The sequence below is a fragment of the Peromyscus maniculatus genome, chromosome 5 (assembly GCF_049852395.1).
Source record: "Peromyscus maniculatus bairdii isolate BWxNUB_F1_BW_parent chromosome 5, HU_Pman_BW_mat_3.1, whole genome shotgun sequence".
NCBI classification, from domain to species: domain Eukaryota; kingdom Metazoa; phylum Chordata; class Mammalia; order Rodentia; family Cricetidae; genus Peromyscus; species Peromyscus maniculatus.
The window spans coordinates 88,262,649-88,281,638 of NC_134856.1; the positions used below are offsets into that span (position 1 = coordinate 88,262,649).

General features: G+C 36.8%; 1 protein-coding gene across 1 annotated transcript; it reads right to left on the reverse strand.

Moving 5' to 3' along the window:
• Positions 1-2,606: 2,606 nt before the first annotated feature.
• Positions 2,607-18,340, reverse strand: LOC102910062 (aldo-keto reductase family 1 member C18). The gene is made up of 9 exons (XM_042278175.2): positions 18,230-18,340; positions 15,625-15,792; positions 14,704-14,820; positions 13,681-13,758; positions 12,509-12,631; positions 5,977-6,086; positions 5,576-5,741; positions 4,773-4,855; positions 2,607-2,843 (listed from the first exon to the last, which is right to left on the reverse strand). The coding sequence occupies exons 1-9, from the start codon at positions 18,317-18,319 to the stop codon at positions 2,801-2,803; spliced, it is 978 nt and encodes a 325-aa protein (XP_042134109.1). The 5' UTR covers positions 18,320-18,340; the 3' UTR covers positions 2,607-2,800.
• Positions 18,341-18,990: the final 650 nt, after the last annotated feature.

Genomic DNA, 18,990 nt, shown 5'->3' on the forward strand with positions numbered 1-18,990 from the left:
ATAGGTATATTACAAAGATAGTAACAATGATGTCTTGCACCTGAAAGCGCAACACAGTGCCCCAGTTTGATGGGCAGGAACCAGGGAACAAATCCATCACTTATGGAAAAGTGTCCAGGTTCTGGATAATGTGACAATGGAACTTCAGATTGAGCTACAGTTATGTGAAGGCCTTTTAACAGTCTTTGGTTAGGTAGTGATATTACTTGTGTCACTAAGATAGGAATAGGAGGATCCTGCAATTTGAAAACACTTCCATTCACTCAGTGGGAAGTCAAAGCTAACTGTTGTTGTGATGGTTTTATCTTGTGACCTCCAGTCTTTGCCTTTCAGAAGTCAAGAGTTTGTTCTCTTTGTATCATTCATTCGAGGAACTTAAAACCCTTGTGTTTGCTGTTGGACTCTGTAAAGTTTCCTGTATTTTCCCAGTCCGGTCAGGGATAAGAGATGCCCTCCATATCAACATCTGACAAATATGACGTTTGACAAATATAAGAACATATGGCCTACTTATTTCTTTGTCAAATTTGTGTGTTTCTGTTTTATTTGAAAATGTTTGACACACTTGCCTCTTGTTTTGGAGCCTCTCTTCCATGGGAGCTGTACTAACCCTGGAGGAAGGAGGCCTTATATATAAGTACATGGCTCCCCATGAATATGGAGGTGTAGTTCGGGGTGCTCCATAAGAAGTGTTAAGAATTTCTTCCCTGATCACTTTCTGATATGATTGGCATTTACTAGATGACGTTTCTCATCTTTGCTCTGGTGTTGTCTTGGATGCAATTATTTTAATTTTCTTCAATGGCTTAGAGGAGGTGGGTCTTCAAGCTTATTAACTATGTGATCACTTGCAAAGATACTAATGCTAGCAAAGTGGAATTATATCTTTGCAAGGGGTCCTATAACGGTCCACTGGGGTTCCTTTCAAGCAGTGTGTTGACATTGGGACATATGATGCCATCTGTCCTCGGTTATATAATCCATTCTGTAAGATAGAATGACTTTTAAAAATGGGAGTGGGAGGAAGTGGATGTGTTACATAGAGACAACATCTTTGTGAGCATGGGACTTTTAAAAAGTATTGCTTGAAAACTTATGAGGGAAGACATGATGGCTTGTAAATTTAGAACTTAGTAGGGCCAAAGCCAGAGTTAGGAGGGAGATCCATTTATGGGATTCTCTGCTTGATTATCATCTATATAGTAAGTATTTTCTTAAAGATATGGTGTGTCTTCCAATTAAACATGCTTCTTGTGGGTGATCAAACAGGTCAAAATTCCATTGTATGCCTCATTTGGAGACACAAATTTATAAAAACAGGGGAGAGGGGTGATGAGAGTCTATAATATCTGCAGCTACACAGTAGTACATTTAGATTTAGCAAACCCTTAATTATTGAGTCCTTACAGGCAAGCTGTGTAGACTAGGAAAGAATCCTCTTGTCATAGCCTGACCCTATCATTGACATCTAATGTGGGATACAATGGGAAAATATAATTGACTCACTGTTTAGAATACTGCATCTAGTCATGGAGAATATCCCTTCTCTGAGAAAGCCACCAGTGCTGAGTTTCATTACAAAAGACATATATATCAATGGCTATTTTGGCTAGAGAATGTCAACAGGGGTGACCTCTGTGTCTGGTCCAATTATCCAGAGCTTGGATATCTTTATGTTTCCGAGTATCTTTAGAAAAGATTAACCAGCATAAAAGAGCACAGTCATGGCTGGATATTTTGACAAGGAGTAAAATCAGCTCAGATTACCAGCAAGTCATGGTAGGTTTGTTTATGACTGTGGGACTATGACCTAAATAATATAAAATAAATTTTTGATAAAATGTATGCCATGATATTACATAATCCTCTGGTATTGTATGGGGAGAGGCTATGTAATCCAAATGGAATGAACAAATATACTGATACTGCAGATAGGTCCCTCATTAGAGTGTTCCTTGTAATAAAGTTATATATCTATATTTGGTATACCAGGCCATGTCACTAGATCATTAGCATTTATCCATAAGCAATTTGAAAACACAGGCCTCTTAAAATATCTTGGAAGAAACAAGGGAATTGCTTGAGTTGTTTCTACAGAATGAAGTTTTTTGTATGGTACCTTTGTATGGATTGGAATCAGGACACACCAGAGTTTAGTTGGAATTCCATCTCTCATCTGCAAATTCCATCCTGTGGTACAGTGGATCTGTTTATATCCCAAGGAACTCACAACCTTTGCAGACCGACTCCCCTCTTGGCTCCCTTAAAAGCCTTCTACAGAGACTGCATTCTCTAGCTTCTTGGAGCTCTAATCTTTGAGCTTCCAGGGATGTTGGATGCTCTTCTCACATTTATCTTGCCTTACCAGATCACATGTATATTTTCTTGTTGTTTGAAGATCAGGAGAAACACTTATTGATAAAACCCTCCTAATTGCTACTTCTCTATAGGGTAAGAAACCTATCCACACCTACTCTAGAAATGTCAATAAAATAGCTCTTATCTCTTAAATACTGTGCTGTGCACAAATATCCAGATTAATCAGTTTGAGGGCTTAATGGGGTAGGAGGAGGTAAAACATTCAAGGTCTATACACAGGAGCAGGTGAGACTGAATATTTTTATTCATAGAAAAGAGTCAAAATTTAGTACTTTTGCTCCCTGGTATACAGACATAGCTCAAACTGAAGGTGAGTTTCTAAGCAGCATGGGTTGAAGGTGATGTATTCAGCTATTGGTATATGAGAGTCCAGCATCGCACACATGAGCTTCAAACAGAGCTCATAGCAAAGGCCTCCATGTTAATACTCATCAAAGAATGGGAAGCTGGGGTGAGCATTAAACCTGCAATGAGAAAGAACAATGCACAATATGTCTAATGACTGTTTCTAATGTAAGATTTCTAGAGCTATGCCACTGAGGCTCAAATGGAAAATTTGATTTTCTGATAAGCCATATGACTCGTGTTATTATTTTTAGAAACAGTACTTTATAATAGAGCTAAGGAAGAACAAATGAGCTGTTCAAATATATTTTCCTTGGAACTTAACACATAGAGAACCCAGAGCCAATCATTCAAATATATACATTTTTCTATAATGCAAAAAGACGACCATTTCTTTTTACTGTAAATTTTCAATGAAGCAGAAACTGATTTTGCCTTGTTTTGAATTGGGAAATTCCAGTTATGTATTTGACAATAATGATTACTTTTGGGGGACAGCGAGATGGCTCAGCAGGTAAAAGTGCTTGCTGTCATCCCAGGTGACTTGAGTTAGATCCCTGCAACCCACATGGTAGCAGCACAGAATCAACTCCTGCAAGTTGTCCTCTGAACTTCATATGCGAAATATGTGCATGCACACATATACACCAAATTAAAAAGTAGTAAAAAGGTAAAAACCACTCTTTTTTTTCCCAAGACAGGGTTTCACTGTGTAGCTTTGCGCCTTTCCTGGATCTCGCTCTGTAGACCAGGCTGGCCTCGAACTCACAGAGACTACTCTTAAATGATAAAGTAACTGATAGCACTTAGTGTCAGTTGTCTTCAATCATTAATTATTTACTAGCTGCTTATGATACAGGGTATGCTATATCATCCAGAACTGGAAGGAATTTCATTTATGGGACTGAGGTTCCATGTCCAAGGAATTTGCTCTATAGTAGCATGAAAGTGATAAAGTGATTTATCATTTTATTTATTTATTTTCCGGAGATGAGGACCAAACCCAGGGCCTTGCACTTACTAGGCAAGCGCTCTACCACTGAGCTAAATCTTCAACCCAGATTTATCATTTTAATAGGAGCAAAAATGACTGATTGCTTGCCATTATTTCCATCTCATTGAATAAGTGTGCTCACTTCATTATTTTTCTCAATACTATTAAAATATTAGCAATATTTTGTTAATATAGGTAATAACCCACTTTACAATTTTGGATTACATGTAATTGTGCATTCTAATACTTTCTCTACATTATTGTGCTTAATTTGAATTAATTATGAATAAATTTTCACACAAGAAGCAATTCCTTGCTTAACTTCTTTTATATTATGCATCTTTTTGTAAATTATATAGACTTGTAGATAACATAAGGAGAATAATGATAGTCTGTTGAGTAAAATAGTGTTTTATTTACAACAACAATTGAGAAATTCTTGAGAAAAATGTTTGTCTGAGTCCTGAACACACATAGAGTGTAAAGGAAATAAGATGCTTGACATTATTAAAGCCATTAAATTAGCAAGATTCAATAAGCAATTGCATATGAAGAGGGGTGAGAGCTATTGACCCGTACCACAGAGATAATGGACTTGCCTTTGGTCTGTAAGAAATTGAGCAGATTTTTGAGATGACATTGCAAATTGATCATTATACTATTTGAAAATGTGACATTGAAATACCCAGAATTTATATCCATAGGATATAGATGGAATCAAAAAATCTCCAGGAAGGATATAGACTCAGCAATGATGTTGGCTGACCCAGCACATTCCATGCAACTGATACAAGAGGGAAAGGTGCATCAGATCAAGGTGACCCTGCTTCCAGTGCATCAGACCAAGGTGACCCTGCATCTACTCCCTTTTGCTGTGTCCAAGAGTAAAACTCTGAGTCTAGAAAGAGAATTCTAGAAATCTGTGTTTTCTCTGACTCTGTTCTTTGACTTCCTCATAGTGAGGAAACTTTTGACAGACATGCTATTAATAAACTCTCCTTAGAAAATAAGTGGAGAACCATCAAAAATTATAAAAGTTATAAAAGTTACTTACATGTCAGCAGGAAAGTACCGAAAATTTCTATTCAAGCCATCGAGGATTTTCATGTCATCTGAAGCCAATTGGAAATCAAAAGCCTGTTATAGAGGAAGAGATATTATTTTAAATATATATTTATGAAGAATATTTGTCATTCTGAGACAATCTGAGGAGTTGCCCCCAATTCTTAAAGTTATCAAGCAAAACACTGAAAACCAGATTAAAAAATTAAATGGAAATATATCATCATACATAACATGTAATATGACAGGTAAAGATTTCAAAAGAATCTGGAGAAGAAGGAAAGCTGACTTGATTCAGAAGAAATAATGTCATGACATGAAAGATCCAGAGAAGTGCAGAGACAGTTTTGAAAATATGCTTCAGAAATTTTCATGGATACAGTTGCATTTGTATGTTCTACCCATGAAGAATTAGGAAGAGAAAAAAATCATTTTCAATATTACTTAAAGTAGGAATCGCCCAATCATTAATGATTCCTGGTCAAAGGACTCAGAAGCTGGCTGGAAGATGACTCATTGTAGATAATCCCAATCAGTTTTATCTTGAAAAAAGATGATCACTAACTGTTACAATTTTAACACATGGGTCCATCACTGATTGGTGTTACTTTAAAGTAGTGTTATAGAGAAATAATACAATATCAATAAATTAAAAGCAGACAAATTTAGGTAAGAGATGGACTGCTTAATTTATTAAACTTATTGTACATTTGAAAATTCTAAAACTGAAAATTAAAGATGTGGCATATATGAAGGATGCAGTTTAAGAGCCCTGGTGTCTGGCTTCCTCTTCACCTGCATGTTCTCTCGGATTCTCTCCTCATTGAAGCTCTTGGCTAGGACCACAATTCCACGTTGCAGCTGGTATCGAAGGGCAATCAGGGCGGGTGTCCGCTTGTACTTCCTTGCTATGGCACAAAGAACTGGATCATCCAAGAGAACTGGAGTATCCTCATTAACACTAGAAGGAAAGACAAATCCCAGAAGTTTGTTGCCAGTTGAACACAAATGAAAATAGCCACAAGAGTCCAGAATTCTCAAATGTAGTCAGTGGACTCGCAGCTAATCATCCTCTGAGACCTTCCAGAAATGTAACCCCACCTGTACTGAGAGTCAATTCCAGAAATCTGACTGTTGTAGAACTAAGACTATGTTAACAATTGTGACTTATAGATGACTTCTGCTGTTTTTATTACCAAGTTTTATATCTCTGAGTTCCCAGTGCACCATAGGCAACCAGAATGATGTCATTCATCTTGCAGTAATCCAGCAGCTTGCTCTGGTTGAGATAAAGATGACATTCTACCTGTATATAAACAGAATAGGAGCATATAAAATTCCATGAAATCCCTCAGTAATATCAAAGAGATATTAAAGGAAAGGAAGCTGAATAAAAATAATCAATATTAGCATGGAATTTGAAATGAGAGTATCATCAATACCATGTCATGGTTTTTTTTTTAAATAAATTTAATATCTATTTTGGGAAGTTAAAAAGGTAACATTCCTGAGATTCAGTAACCCTGCAGGTCAGATCTTGGAGGCTAAACACCATTTTTTTTTTTTTTTACTGTGGGAGACATAACAAATTCCACGAATTTGTAGAGCTTTGAATATTGAATTGTAGATGAAAGCAAGGATTTGATCAAATATTAAATTGAGGTAAGGTCTGAAAGAGAACAGGAAGTTGTTAAAAATTTTACCAGTAATATTGAGTTAGTTTTTGAATCAAAAGGAGAATAAAGTAAGTACAGAGAGGGTAGAAAGGAGGGAGGGACACACACACACACACAGAAAGAGAGAGAGAGAGAGAGAGAGAGAGAGAGAGAGAGAGAGAGAGAGAGACAGAGACAGAGACAGAGACAGAGACAGAGACACAGAGAGAGAAAGAATAGAAAAGTATTGTCCTCTAATGATGGTGGTTATTATATTAATTCCTTTCACACAGTACTGACAATTAAATGAAAGAAATCAAAATGTAGCTTTTCTTAAAGTTGTTAAATTTGTTTGGACTTTATATCCAAATTCTTTTTACACTAATATATCAAGAAAGAAGAGTGAATAGCAATATTGTTATATATGTTAACATCAAAGGGGGGAATTTCACAGGTTTCATCCCTAGACAAAGAACTACAGTCAACTGATACTTCTGGGAAGAGGAGAATTAGCCTCCCTGGAATGAGCTCCTTTACTGCTTGTCCAATTTAGAGTGGTCAACCTTGAAACCACATTCACACAATTAATAAAGACAGACTCAAAAGGTTTGAAATCAAGAAAAAAAATAACTCAATTAAAAATGGGTACAGATCTAAACACAGTTCTCAGAAGAGGAAACTTAAATTGCCGAGAAACACTTAAAGATATGTTGTTTTCTTAGTCATCAGGGAAATGTAAATCAAAACTACTTTGAGATTTCATCTTACACCTGTCAGAATTGTTAAGATAAACAAAACAAGTGATAGCTCATGCTGGTGAGGACATGGAGTAAGAGGAACACTTATCCGTTGCTGGTGGGAGTGAAAACTTGTACAGCCACAATGGAAATCAGAGTGGTGGTTCTTCAGGAAGATGAAAATCAATCTATGTCAAGATCCAGCTCTACTACTCAAGGGCATATATCCAAAGGATACTTCATCCTATCACAGAGATACCTGCTTAGTCTTTCTATGTATAATAGTCAGAAATTGGAAACAATCTAGATGTCCCTCAACAGAAAAGTAGATTAAAAAATGTGATACATTTACATGACCGAGTATTAACTCAGCTGTCAAAAAAAGATGAAATAATGAAATTTGCAGGCAAATGGGTGGAACTAGAAGAATATCGTTCTGAGCAAGGTAACCCAGACCCAGAAAGACACATATGATGGATATTAAGTCAATGAAAATCAAGGTACAAGCCATAGAACCACAGAAGTTAGGTATAGAGTATGGGGGTAGAGGGTACAGATAGATATTGTTAGGAAAGGGAAACTGAGTATACAGTTATGGATGGACAACAGGGAGTTGGAACAGGAGGATCAAGTGGGGAGGCAGAGGAGAGAGGGTAATGAGAGAGAGAATACAGGGAACAGCAGCTAAAATTAAGGGCCATTTGCAGGGGAGAAAAGAAACCCAATACAGTAGAAACTTCCTGAAAAAAAAAATATATTTATATAAATATATATATGAGGGTGACCTAAATGAAATAACCAAATAAGAGGGGGAGACGGAGTCCTAACTGGCCATCTTTTAACACCAAATGAAGCTCCCACCACTAACTGATGTTGGGTTATATCTAATTGAATTGTTGGCCAAAGGGGTCCCACAGGAATTCCCAAACAACCCAGGCTGTTGCCAAGGCTATAACTTGCCTTTCACAAACTGACAGCAAGGCCTCACCTACGCAATTCACTGAGCCTTCACTCCTATGTTCTAGAATCTTTGGTACAGGAGGATTCTCTGAATGCCACCAAACAAAAAATATAAACACCAGCACAGGTGCAATCCCTTTGTTCTTTAGTGGTTTCCTGCCTGCAAGATATGCTAGAGCAATGGTGGCACAAAACTTGGGGGAGTAACAAATCAATATCTGACTTGACTTAAGTCTGACTCAGTGAGATTGAACCCACACCTGGCATTACTTGGTTGGTACACAACCTGAGACTAGATAGTCTAGGGTCCTAGGGTAAAGCCAAATGATACTGTTCTACCAAAAGAACATAGCAATAAAATGACTCCTAATGACATTTTCATTGATTAGTGCCTTAATCAGCCATCATTAGAGTAGTGTTTTCTTGCCGTAGATGGGAACAAATACAGAGACCCATAGCCAGGCATTGTACAGACAGTGAGAGACCTTGGGACACCTATCCCTAAAGGGGATATTTCTATCAAATCCCTTGTCCCAGAGCTCAGGGACCCCTGTGGAAGAGCATGTGCAAAGAGCATAAGAGCCAGTTGGGATGGAGGACACTAAGAAAACAATACCCTCTAAATCAAATGGATCAACATGCATATGAATTTACCAAGTTTGAGGCAGCTTGCACAGGGCCTGTGCAAGGCTGTACCAGATGGTGTCCTAGAGCAGAAAGAAGTAGACAGAAGCCCCATCCCAAACACAGGATCAATCTCCAATTGATAACCACTTGCAAGTAAAAATTTAGTTTCCTCCAAGGTATTCTCACTGGGGAAACAAACTACTCTTAAGGGTAGGCTGCACGCCCAGTAGTATATGGCCAACAGAAAGCAAATTCAGTTGTCATCTTTGGAGGTTCCTTGTCTCATAATGTCATGTTTTTTTAAAAAAATTATCTATCTATCTATCTATCTATCTATCTATCTATCTATCTATCTATCTATCTACCTATCTACCTATCTACCTATCTATCATCTATCTAATCTATTCATTATCTATCATCTGTCTATTATCTATCTATCTATAGATAAAATACATACCCCACAGGATCTTTGCATATATATTATGACTTCCAGTTTAGTGGTTTGTATGGATTTCTGAGTGTGCAAATCAGTGGGTTTCTTCTTCTAGTGCCTTTTCTTGGGCTGTTTTCCTTCTGTTAATTTGTTTTGTCATACTCTGATGTGTTAGTTTTCGTTCTATCTTATTTTATTTTATTATTATGCCTTAGAAGCCTTTTTGTTTTCTAATGAGAGATAGAATGGGGATGGATCCAGCTGGGAGGGAATGTAGGGAGAAATGTAGAGGAGTAGAAACTCTAACCAAGATACATTATGTGAGAAGGAAATGCATTTCAAATAAAAGGAAAAAAATCTTACCTTTAAAAAAAAGAGATATGGCTATGGCTAGCTTTACTAAATGATCAAATCTGACATCACTAGTTGCTAGATTATTTGAGTTCTGGTTTATTTGTTATTATCTCCAACTGCCTTCAGCTAAAGCTTAAAACTCCTAATTTTTGAGTTCCTTTGATCTAATACTCTAACTATATAGTATTGGATGAGAAGAGTTAATTTTGTTCTGTAGTAAGAGTGAATAGTTATTTCTATAATTTTTTTTTACAAGGCAAACACCAAACATACTTTATTAGCATGAAAAAGCAGCCAGAACAAGGCACAGCAAGCAGAAGCAGACGTTAGCAGTCAACAGGTTAGTATTGCATACAAATATAGCGTTTCTTTTCAGTAGCCTGGCAATAGCCAGGGGGTTGTAAAGTAACCTCTGCAGCAGCTGGCGTGGACCCAGGAGTGCTCACCAGTGGGCAACAGAGCACAGTGACAGACAACAAGAATGGACTTGGCTACTGTAGTGCAAATGTCTAGGACAGAGCTGAGAACTCAGTCCGACACTGGGGACGCAACACTAGACTCTGACAGTACTTCCCGAAGTGGTCACTCAAGCTGTATTACGTACTAGTCTAAGTGACAAGAAGGTGCCAAGGAATGTTGTTTACAGACATCATGGTTGTACAGTACCTTTAAATCTGCAATGTAGGTTTTCTGTCAAGAATTAACTGCACTAAAATGCTATAAACTGTACTTAAGTAGTTCGGCTATGAGCTTACAACAAAGAGATAAATACTGCTGTCCAAATGATTAATTAGAGTTTAAAATAACTCAACATCAGCAACCAGTGTAGTCACTATTATCTGATGTGTCTGGGCATCTTCTGGTCTCCTTTCCCTCTGGGTTCACAAACTTAAGGGCACAGGAAAAGATCCAGTTCTGATGAAACAATGTGTGGACTGCACTTGTCAACTTAGGAAAAAAATCCACTCGAACTCCAACTGCATGCCTGTCTGCAGTCACAGCGCTCGTCCCAGATGAGTACTGAGGGCTTTGAAACACAACTCTATTACTAACACTAAGTCTGAAGTTTTAAGAACTATCTTAGAGACCTTGCCTTACTTCCGAGTCTCTTTCTCTGAGGAGAAAAGGAGACTGACCATAGACCACATTGACAATGCACAATGCCCTGTGGCCAGAAAAATTACATTTTTTTTCTCGAAAAGGAAGGCAGTCTTTTCTTATTTGTTTTGGACTTTCAAAGCTTGATTTATAGTTAACTACAAACATTACTACTTTTGGAAGGTTATAGAAAAATTCTTAGAAAAAGTAATTTCAAACATTAGTCACACTGTTGAAATACTCATCCAATATTAATAATTTGTTCTTCAGTAAGAAATAGAATTCTTCATAGCAAATGCCACAGAGCTGCCTCACTCAGGCGTCACAGCCATCTCAAATCACACTGCTCACTAACTAGCTGTGTTTCTCCGGCCCTGGACACCCGCAAACCCTCTGTTGTTTCTAGGCACCTCTGTCTGTGCAACAGAAGATCCCACTGGAGAGAGACTAAAGACTAGGCTCACATTCTGGGTGGAAAACCCTAGCAGCCAACTCTGTGCCTCCCATGGGAATACTGTCTGATGCACGCGAGAGTAGACCCTGGGAATGCTCCTCGGGGACAGGGGTTACTATAATTTATTTTCAATGGGTTCATCAAAACATTAAACACATGTGTGTAGGTGTAGACACTTGCACTTGCCTATATTATAGACTATGATATACATTAATCATTTTAAACTAGTGATTCTTAACTGTGGGTCATGATATCTTTGGGTCAAATAATCCTTTCACAGGGGTCACATATCAGATATCTTGCATATCAGATATTTATATTACAATTCATAACACTAGCAAAATTACGAGCAAAATTATGAAGTAGCACCAAAAATAATTTTATGGTTGTGAGTCACCACAACATGAGGAACTATATTAAAGCATCAGAGCATTAGGAAGGTTGAGAACCACTGTTTTAGACACACTGATATTTGTATCATTATCCCAAATGTTCTAAAAGTTTAAATGTGATTTGTTATATAACTGATGTAAAAATATTACTTCTGTATTATTTCTTTGACATTTATATTTGAAAATAATATGTCATTATGTACTCAACACATCCATGTCACTTTTTTTTCCAACAGAGAACTCTTCCTTCCTTCCTTCCTTCCTTCCTTCCTTCCTTCCTTCCTTCCTTCCTTCCTTCCTTCCTTCCTCCCTCCCTCCCTCCCTCCCTCCCTCCCTCCCTCCCTCCCTCCTTCCTTCCTTCCTTCCTTCCTTTCTTCCTTTCTTCCTTTCTTCCTTTTGTTTTCTGAGACAAGCTTTCTCTGTGTAGCCCTGGCTATCCTGGAACTCACTTTGTAGACCAGGCTGGCCTTAAATTCACAGAGATACATCTGCCTCCTCCTCCTGAGTACTGGCATTAAAGGTGTGTGTCACCACTGCCCAGCCCACATTTCTTATATGAAAGTTATGAAAAGTATCTCAGATCACAGAATCAGCACACAATAGATGTTGTCAGGCACCGGATCAACTATAATTATTACTACAATTTTCTGAGTATGGATTTCATCTACTACCAGTATTGCTGTATTTTCCACTGATCCTTTGTTGACTCAGTCTATGGCCATCATTAGTATCTTAGGGATAAGTGGATCTTCCTTCTGAAGTGTGACTAATGACTTCATCTCCAAATGTTAGCCTTGACTTCTCTAAACACGTTCCACACTATGGTCTCCCCTCATTATTGTTTTGCTTTATGAAGCAAAGATACAAGCTGTTCAAGAGCCCTGGATAAAGGCTCTGCTCTTAGCACCTTTTGCTCCATAACAGGAAGATGAACAAGTAGGAAGGACACACAGACACCTGTCAACAGGACATCCAGAAAGCAAAGAAAGTCTAATGGAAAAGAGATAAAGGAGCTCACCTGGTTGCACACAGGCTTATACTTGAGCCCTGGTTTGTTCAGGATCATTTCCAACTGCCTACGATTAAAGTTGGACACCCCGATGGACTTGGCTAATCCTGCATCCTTACACTTCTCCATGGCCTGGGAAGAAAACATTGGTGGAGAATAACATACACAATTGGAATCTGACTGATAGACACGAAAAGCTGTGTTGCTAGAAAGAAGAGTGCCAAGAAAGGAAAGTGAAGTTGACTTGTATTTATCGGTAAAACCTGATGAAGTAAATGGCAAAAAAGATGATGACAATAAGATAAAGTCCTATGCTCTCCTTAGGCAATCATGATTATTGTATAGGGAGGAAAACAGGATACAGTTATCTTCTCCACGTTCACTTTGTTTTTGCTATGCATTTTTCCTACTACTTAAGCAGAACATCAGCAAGAAAGGCCATAATGTCTACAGCAAAGAGCACTCATCCTTTTCCTACATGTGGAGTTGTGTGAACTGGACCTCTCTGCTGTTTTCAGTAACATCCACTGAATTGGTTCTTTGAATATATATATATATATATATATATATATATATATTCAAATATATATTGAATATATATATATATAGAATATATATATTGAATATATATGTTGCTTTCAGAGTACTGTAATCCTCATACACTCTAGTAATCTCCTTCCCACAGCTATTACCTGTCCTCTCTCTCTACAAGTCTCCTTCCCACATTCATTTTCTTTTGTTTTGAGGCCTTTAGAATTTAACCAGGATTATTGATGTGATCATGGATTTGGAAATATATGTTGGAGTCTGGTGGGTTCCTGAGTGGATACCCAACTGAAGACAATGACTGCTCCTTCCCCAGAATCTGTCATCAGTAGCTAGTTCACCAGGGAACCTATGGCTCCATGAGTCCTTCTAGGATTGATGATTGAGTATTGACAGACTCAATCTTGTGCAGGCCTATTTGAGGGTGGGTGGGCACCTGCTGAGGGATCATGTCTGCATTGTCTGTGTCATGCCCAGAAGACAGCATTCTTCTCTCTGTCTTGTGTCTCTTACATTCTTCCTGACCTTCCTTCTGAGATGTCCCAAGAGTCTTAGAAGGGCTGATCACTTACCTATCATATTCTCTTGCTTTCTATTTCTTTATTTCTTCTGTGGTCTTTATTGTAGTCACTCACCTCCCATGTGGCACAGAGATCCACTGTGTCAAATATTAAGTTTCCATGCTCATCTTGAGGTAAAATATCATCCCCTGGCTGGAATAGTAGCAGTCATTAGAGATCTTACCATTTTTACATCTCTTCCTGTAGCTATGCTCCTAGATAAATTTACGGCTGGAAATTAAACCCCTAACCTAGATGGAACAACTTTTCATATATTAATAAAGTGACTTTCACTTTGCTTTTTCATATGTTATGTGTGATAATAAACAATGCATTTGCATGTCCTGCGGGTACTAGTTGACATGTTACTTTTAATACACCTGCTCATTTCCCTGTTGTGATGTCCATTTTTCTCTGACAATGTCACTAGTGTCATTGCACTGATTTCAGGCAATTGTGAGTTGGAATCTTGACACAGGATAAATAATCAGGGCTCCAATCTGTGGCCTTTAATGTTCCTACTGCATGAATGATAGAAAGTCAGGAAAGTGAGAAAAAGTCAATTGTTTCTTTGCAAGATGAACTTTGATATTGGAACATACAGGAAACCATCAAATATTAATGAACATGAGCTTTGAGCTAAAGGCCTTATTTATCATCAATAGAAATGGCTGAAACAAAACTGACCAAACTTTTGCTAATACAGAGGAAGGGTATGGCTAAGTGGAGATATTTGCAAAGACTACTCCTTAGCTTTGTTCATTTACTTGATGTGGTAAACTTTTTCACATAAGTTATCCTAGGTAGTATTTTTAAGTTTTCTTTTTACATTTTACTTATTTTTCACTTTGTGTGTGTGTGTGTGTGTGTGTGTGTGTGTGTGTGTGTGTGTGTGTATAAAACACAGTGAATGATCAGAGGACAACTTGTAGGAATCAGTTCTTTCCTTCCATCATTTCTACAGCCACGCTTTGTTGTTCTATAACTTGTATAAGTAAAGTGAGATTTATGAATTTTATGTATTAAATCCATCTACTCACACAATGAACATCATGTTGACAGCTGAAGTTAGATAGCTCGATATTACAAATTACTTACCTTCAGAGACACTGGGAAATGAATGAGATAGAGGTCAACGTAGTCCAAATTAAGCTTTCTCAGTGAACTTTCCAAGCTAGGTCTGACCAACTCTGGACGATGAGAAGTTGACCAAAGCTATAGGGTATGAACAATGGGAGTTGTGCTGGATTAATAAGTTACCATTATCAACGGCTTTCTGTTACTTGGTATTGAGAAATTTTCAACTGCTTAAAAACTGACCACAAGAAAAATACTCACTTTCATCCTGAATGTCTTATGGTGGTGTCCATCTACATAAACTCTCATATGTGTGGCTTTTATTAGTAAATATGACAACAATTGAAGGAAAATTCTTGATATACAAACACATTATTAATTTGTGCTATAATTGTGTCTTAGAGAGCAATTTAATATTTTAATTCTCTCAGCTTCTGAACTCAATGGGGGAAGATTCAGTATCCCTTTAATTTATATAACTAAAGAAAAGTTTTTAATATTTTAATATATTGTGGACATAGTACTAGACACTTTAGCTATTTCCCAATTTAACACGCAAAGGGTTATTTTATAATGTTCTGTCTTATCTATAAATATGATTTATATTCATAATTATAATGTTTGGAGAATCACTCAGCATATAAGGGAACTTGTTGTCCCAGCAGAGTCCTCTCTGATAATGTAGTTCATGTTAAATCATAGTGCTTTCAGCAGAGTCTTAGATAAGCAAGTGGACTTTACATTAAGCTTTTAAGTTTAAATATAGCAATGCTGAGAAAGAAACATCACCTCCCATGTTTAATACTGAATGTAATATGTGGGCATGCATGAATAAAAGATGGCCTATAAACACAATTCACCAACTACAGATTTAATTGTACTATGTCATCTGAATACACCCCCTTCATTAATTTGCACAATTATGCACTGTATATATGATACCTTTGAAGTATAGAATATATCTTCCCTTTTCACAGTGCCATCTTCAATCTTGCTTCGAATAGCCTGTCCCACCTCTTCTTCATTTTGGTAGAAGTGAGAACAATCAATATGGCGGAATCCAACATCTATAGCTACTTTGGTGGAATCCATAGACTTTTTCTTGAGATGCTAAAGAAAGAGAAATAAACAGTATTTAAAGATCTCCATGATTAAGTTTTGTACAAGCAGTGACTTTTAGAGGGAACAATTTCCCCCATGTTTTCAGTTAGTTCTGCTTGGAGTGATGGATCCATTCAAGTTTTACTGGGTCTTTCCTACATCAATAAAAACATTGGTAAGAGGTTTAAGTTCCCAGATACCAGCAGACTCTAGTCTGAAAATAGTGACTAGTATGCTATGTTAACCTTTTTCTAAGCAGTTAAATAATATACATGTCACAAATAAGTATTCACAATAAAGATTAATCCTCAAAAGACATAGATTTATACATAAGAAACTATCCAGATCACAAAGAAAAACTTCAAGTGTCAGATTTTACAACAAAATTCATAATTTTAGGAAAATTATAAATAAAGCAAAATTTAAAATTATTGTCTTTTCAAAAATTAAAATGAAAAAATAAAATTATTGTCTTTTCTGTCAAGTTTGATTAAAAATAAAAAAATGGTGAAACAAACATATTCTTATTTATTCACTAATTAGAATTTACCTTTTATTTCATGCTTTAATTTTAAGGGTAAGAAGAATAAAATAACTGTAAACATTCTTTTATGAAACAGTATTAAAATTTTTTCCAGATAAGTAATAGCCATATTTCTTAAATAAGAACCAGTTAAACAGATGATGGCTGCCCTAAAGGAAAAGCCTCAGAGGAAGTAGCTAGAGCTGTTGAATGTGTCCTGTGGCTTTGGGAGCTCCTACAGGCATCTGTGTGACTAGCAAAATAATGAAACCACTCTGAAAACATTTCCATGTTTTATTAAGCCCTTCAGAAACCAAACATGGGAACTCATCAGTTGAATATACATGACTGTTCTTAACCTTGTAATTTCATAGAGATCTAAAGGTGGTTTTTTTTAAATTTTAAGTCAAGAATTTAACATTATACTGGAAGAAAAAAAGCAATCATCAATTTATATAACCGTGAACCTGCAAGCTTCAATAATGACTTAGCAAGATATGCCCACTGCTACAATAGTGGCATGAATATTATGGGAATAACTAATTGCTTTTTTGATTTAAGCCCTAGTCCACAAGACAAGTCCCATACCTGGCATCCTTACTGGGCTCATGAACCTGTAATCAGACAGGTCTTAGGCCCTAAAGAAGAACCTAAATAGATATAGAATTGAACTAACTCTTAATGACTTATCCTTATAGCCAGAGATTAATACATCTCTCAACTCTCATCAGAAAAGGTAATCAGGATATATTGTATGAGACAATAATCTATTTTCAATAAAAGGGAAAAACTAAAAAGCCACAAATCTGAAAGAGAACAATAAGGTATGTATATCCAGAAAAGTGATGTCTACTTTTAGCATTTTTGTAGGAAACTAAAACAAACTGTGTTACTGGCATGAAAATGGACACATAGATAAATGGAATAGGGTGGTGGTGGCACTTGGGAGGCAGAGGCAGGTGGATCTCTGTGGATTCAAGGCCAGCCTGGTCTACAGAGTGAGATCCAGGACAAGCACCAAAATTACACAGAGAAACCCTGTCTCTCTCTCTCTCAAAAAAAAAAAAATGACGAATGATGAATAGACTAGACTTCAGAGAAGTGAATTTATATGCTTCAAATGACTCTCAACAAAGACACTGAAGCATGAATAAGAAAAAGCACAGGTTTTTCAACCAATGACAACTAGGAACACTGACTATCTCTACACACAGGATGGAAATGGGACTGAAATCTGCCACTTGCTAGAAATATCAATCAAAATGAACCAAAGACATTATTATAAGAACTGAGATGATAAGGCTACTAGAAGGAACATGAAGCAATCTCTTTAAAACATTTCATAGGTAATTTTTGGATATGTCCTCCAAGGCCCAGGACACAATAGCAAAAGTAGACAAATGATAGTATACCAAGTCAAGAATCTTTTGCATAATAATGGAAACAGTCAACAGTGTAAAGAAAACAATCTACAGAATAAGAAAAAAGTGTCAGCCAATTATCTCATAAAGACTAGTACCCAGAATTGATATCAAACTCAGAAATAACAAAAATCAAGTAATTAAACATAAAATGCACGAATGGCTTGAATAAACATATTTCGATGGTTAACAAATAAAATGGTTATGTAATATATATTATCAGATAGTCATAATAAGTAAGTTTTAATTTTTCTTCTTTTCTTTGAAGCAAATCAAAATAGAAGGAAGATATTTGATCTCTGGATGAGAATAGTGAGTGATTACATGATCAGACCCTGGTACAGAACACACACACAGTTGGCCGCTCTCTTCTTACATGGCATAGCTCTAATGTGGTGAAACAGAGGACCAGGAGCCCATGAGAACTGCACAGGAATTGGTAACTTCCATTCTCTTAGATCTGTCTTCATTCCAGTCTCAACCCCAGCCCCATCCCTGTTACCTCTTCAGTTGCATAGGTGCCAAAGCCCAGTACAGGAATGGAGTGGCCATCATTTAATTCCATTTTCTGAGCTTTGGAATTCATCCTCATTCACTGCTCTGACCTAGCAGACTCTCTTTCTTCTGCTGCTCTCACAGGGCAGTGAACAAGTGTAAATTATATCTCCAAATGTATGACTAATCAGTGATCAATGGCATGGGGGTGGAGTAAGTTCCAACAGTATTCTACTTATAAGGAAAGAATTAGCACTAGTCCACTTATTTTTATACAAAAGAGAATTGTTAGAAACTCCCACATAGTGACTCCCAAATGATATTATTTAATAAATGTTGTTATAGAATACTCCACACATTATTTTAGATTGCTGCAAGAGACTGAGTGATTACTGAGCATTTTTAGAGTATAAAAGCTGAGATGTGCACTTTCTTAATTTTTTGTTGTTATGAAGAAGACTTTTATTGTTCATTCACTATGTGACTTACCAGAATATTTCAACATCCTACAATGGTGGCCTCTGCTTCTCTTCCATTTTCATTTGGCTCAATTTTTCTATAAATATTGCCTACAAAAATCTTAAATACTTTTCTAAATGGAATGATCCCCAGTTTCCTGTGAAGGTGAACAGGACACCATGTTCATTTTCCCACTTTCTTCTTGTGCTTTATACTTCTGGGAGAAATGAAGAATTGGAGATGTATCATTATATTTTCTTACATAGAACATTTTGGAGATTCAGGTGAAATTTAAGGTTGATTTAAATA

Bases quoted from the DNA above. Each gene is read 5' to 3' on its own strand.
- LOC102910062 (XM_042278175.2), bottom strand. From the start codon at position 18,319: ATGAGGATGAATTCCAAAGCTCAGAAAATGGAATTAAATGATGGCCAC. The intron at 6,087-12,508 runs GTGAGCTCCTTT...GTTTATATACAG, and splicing joins ATAAGCCTGTGTGCAACCAG to GTAGAATGTCATCTTTATCT. The intron at 4,856-5,575 runs GTGAAGAGGAAG...CCTCTATAACAG, and splicing joins GAATCCGAGAGAACATGCAG to GCTTTTGATTTCCAATTGGC.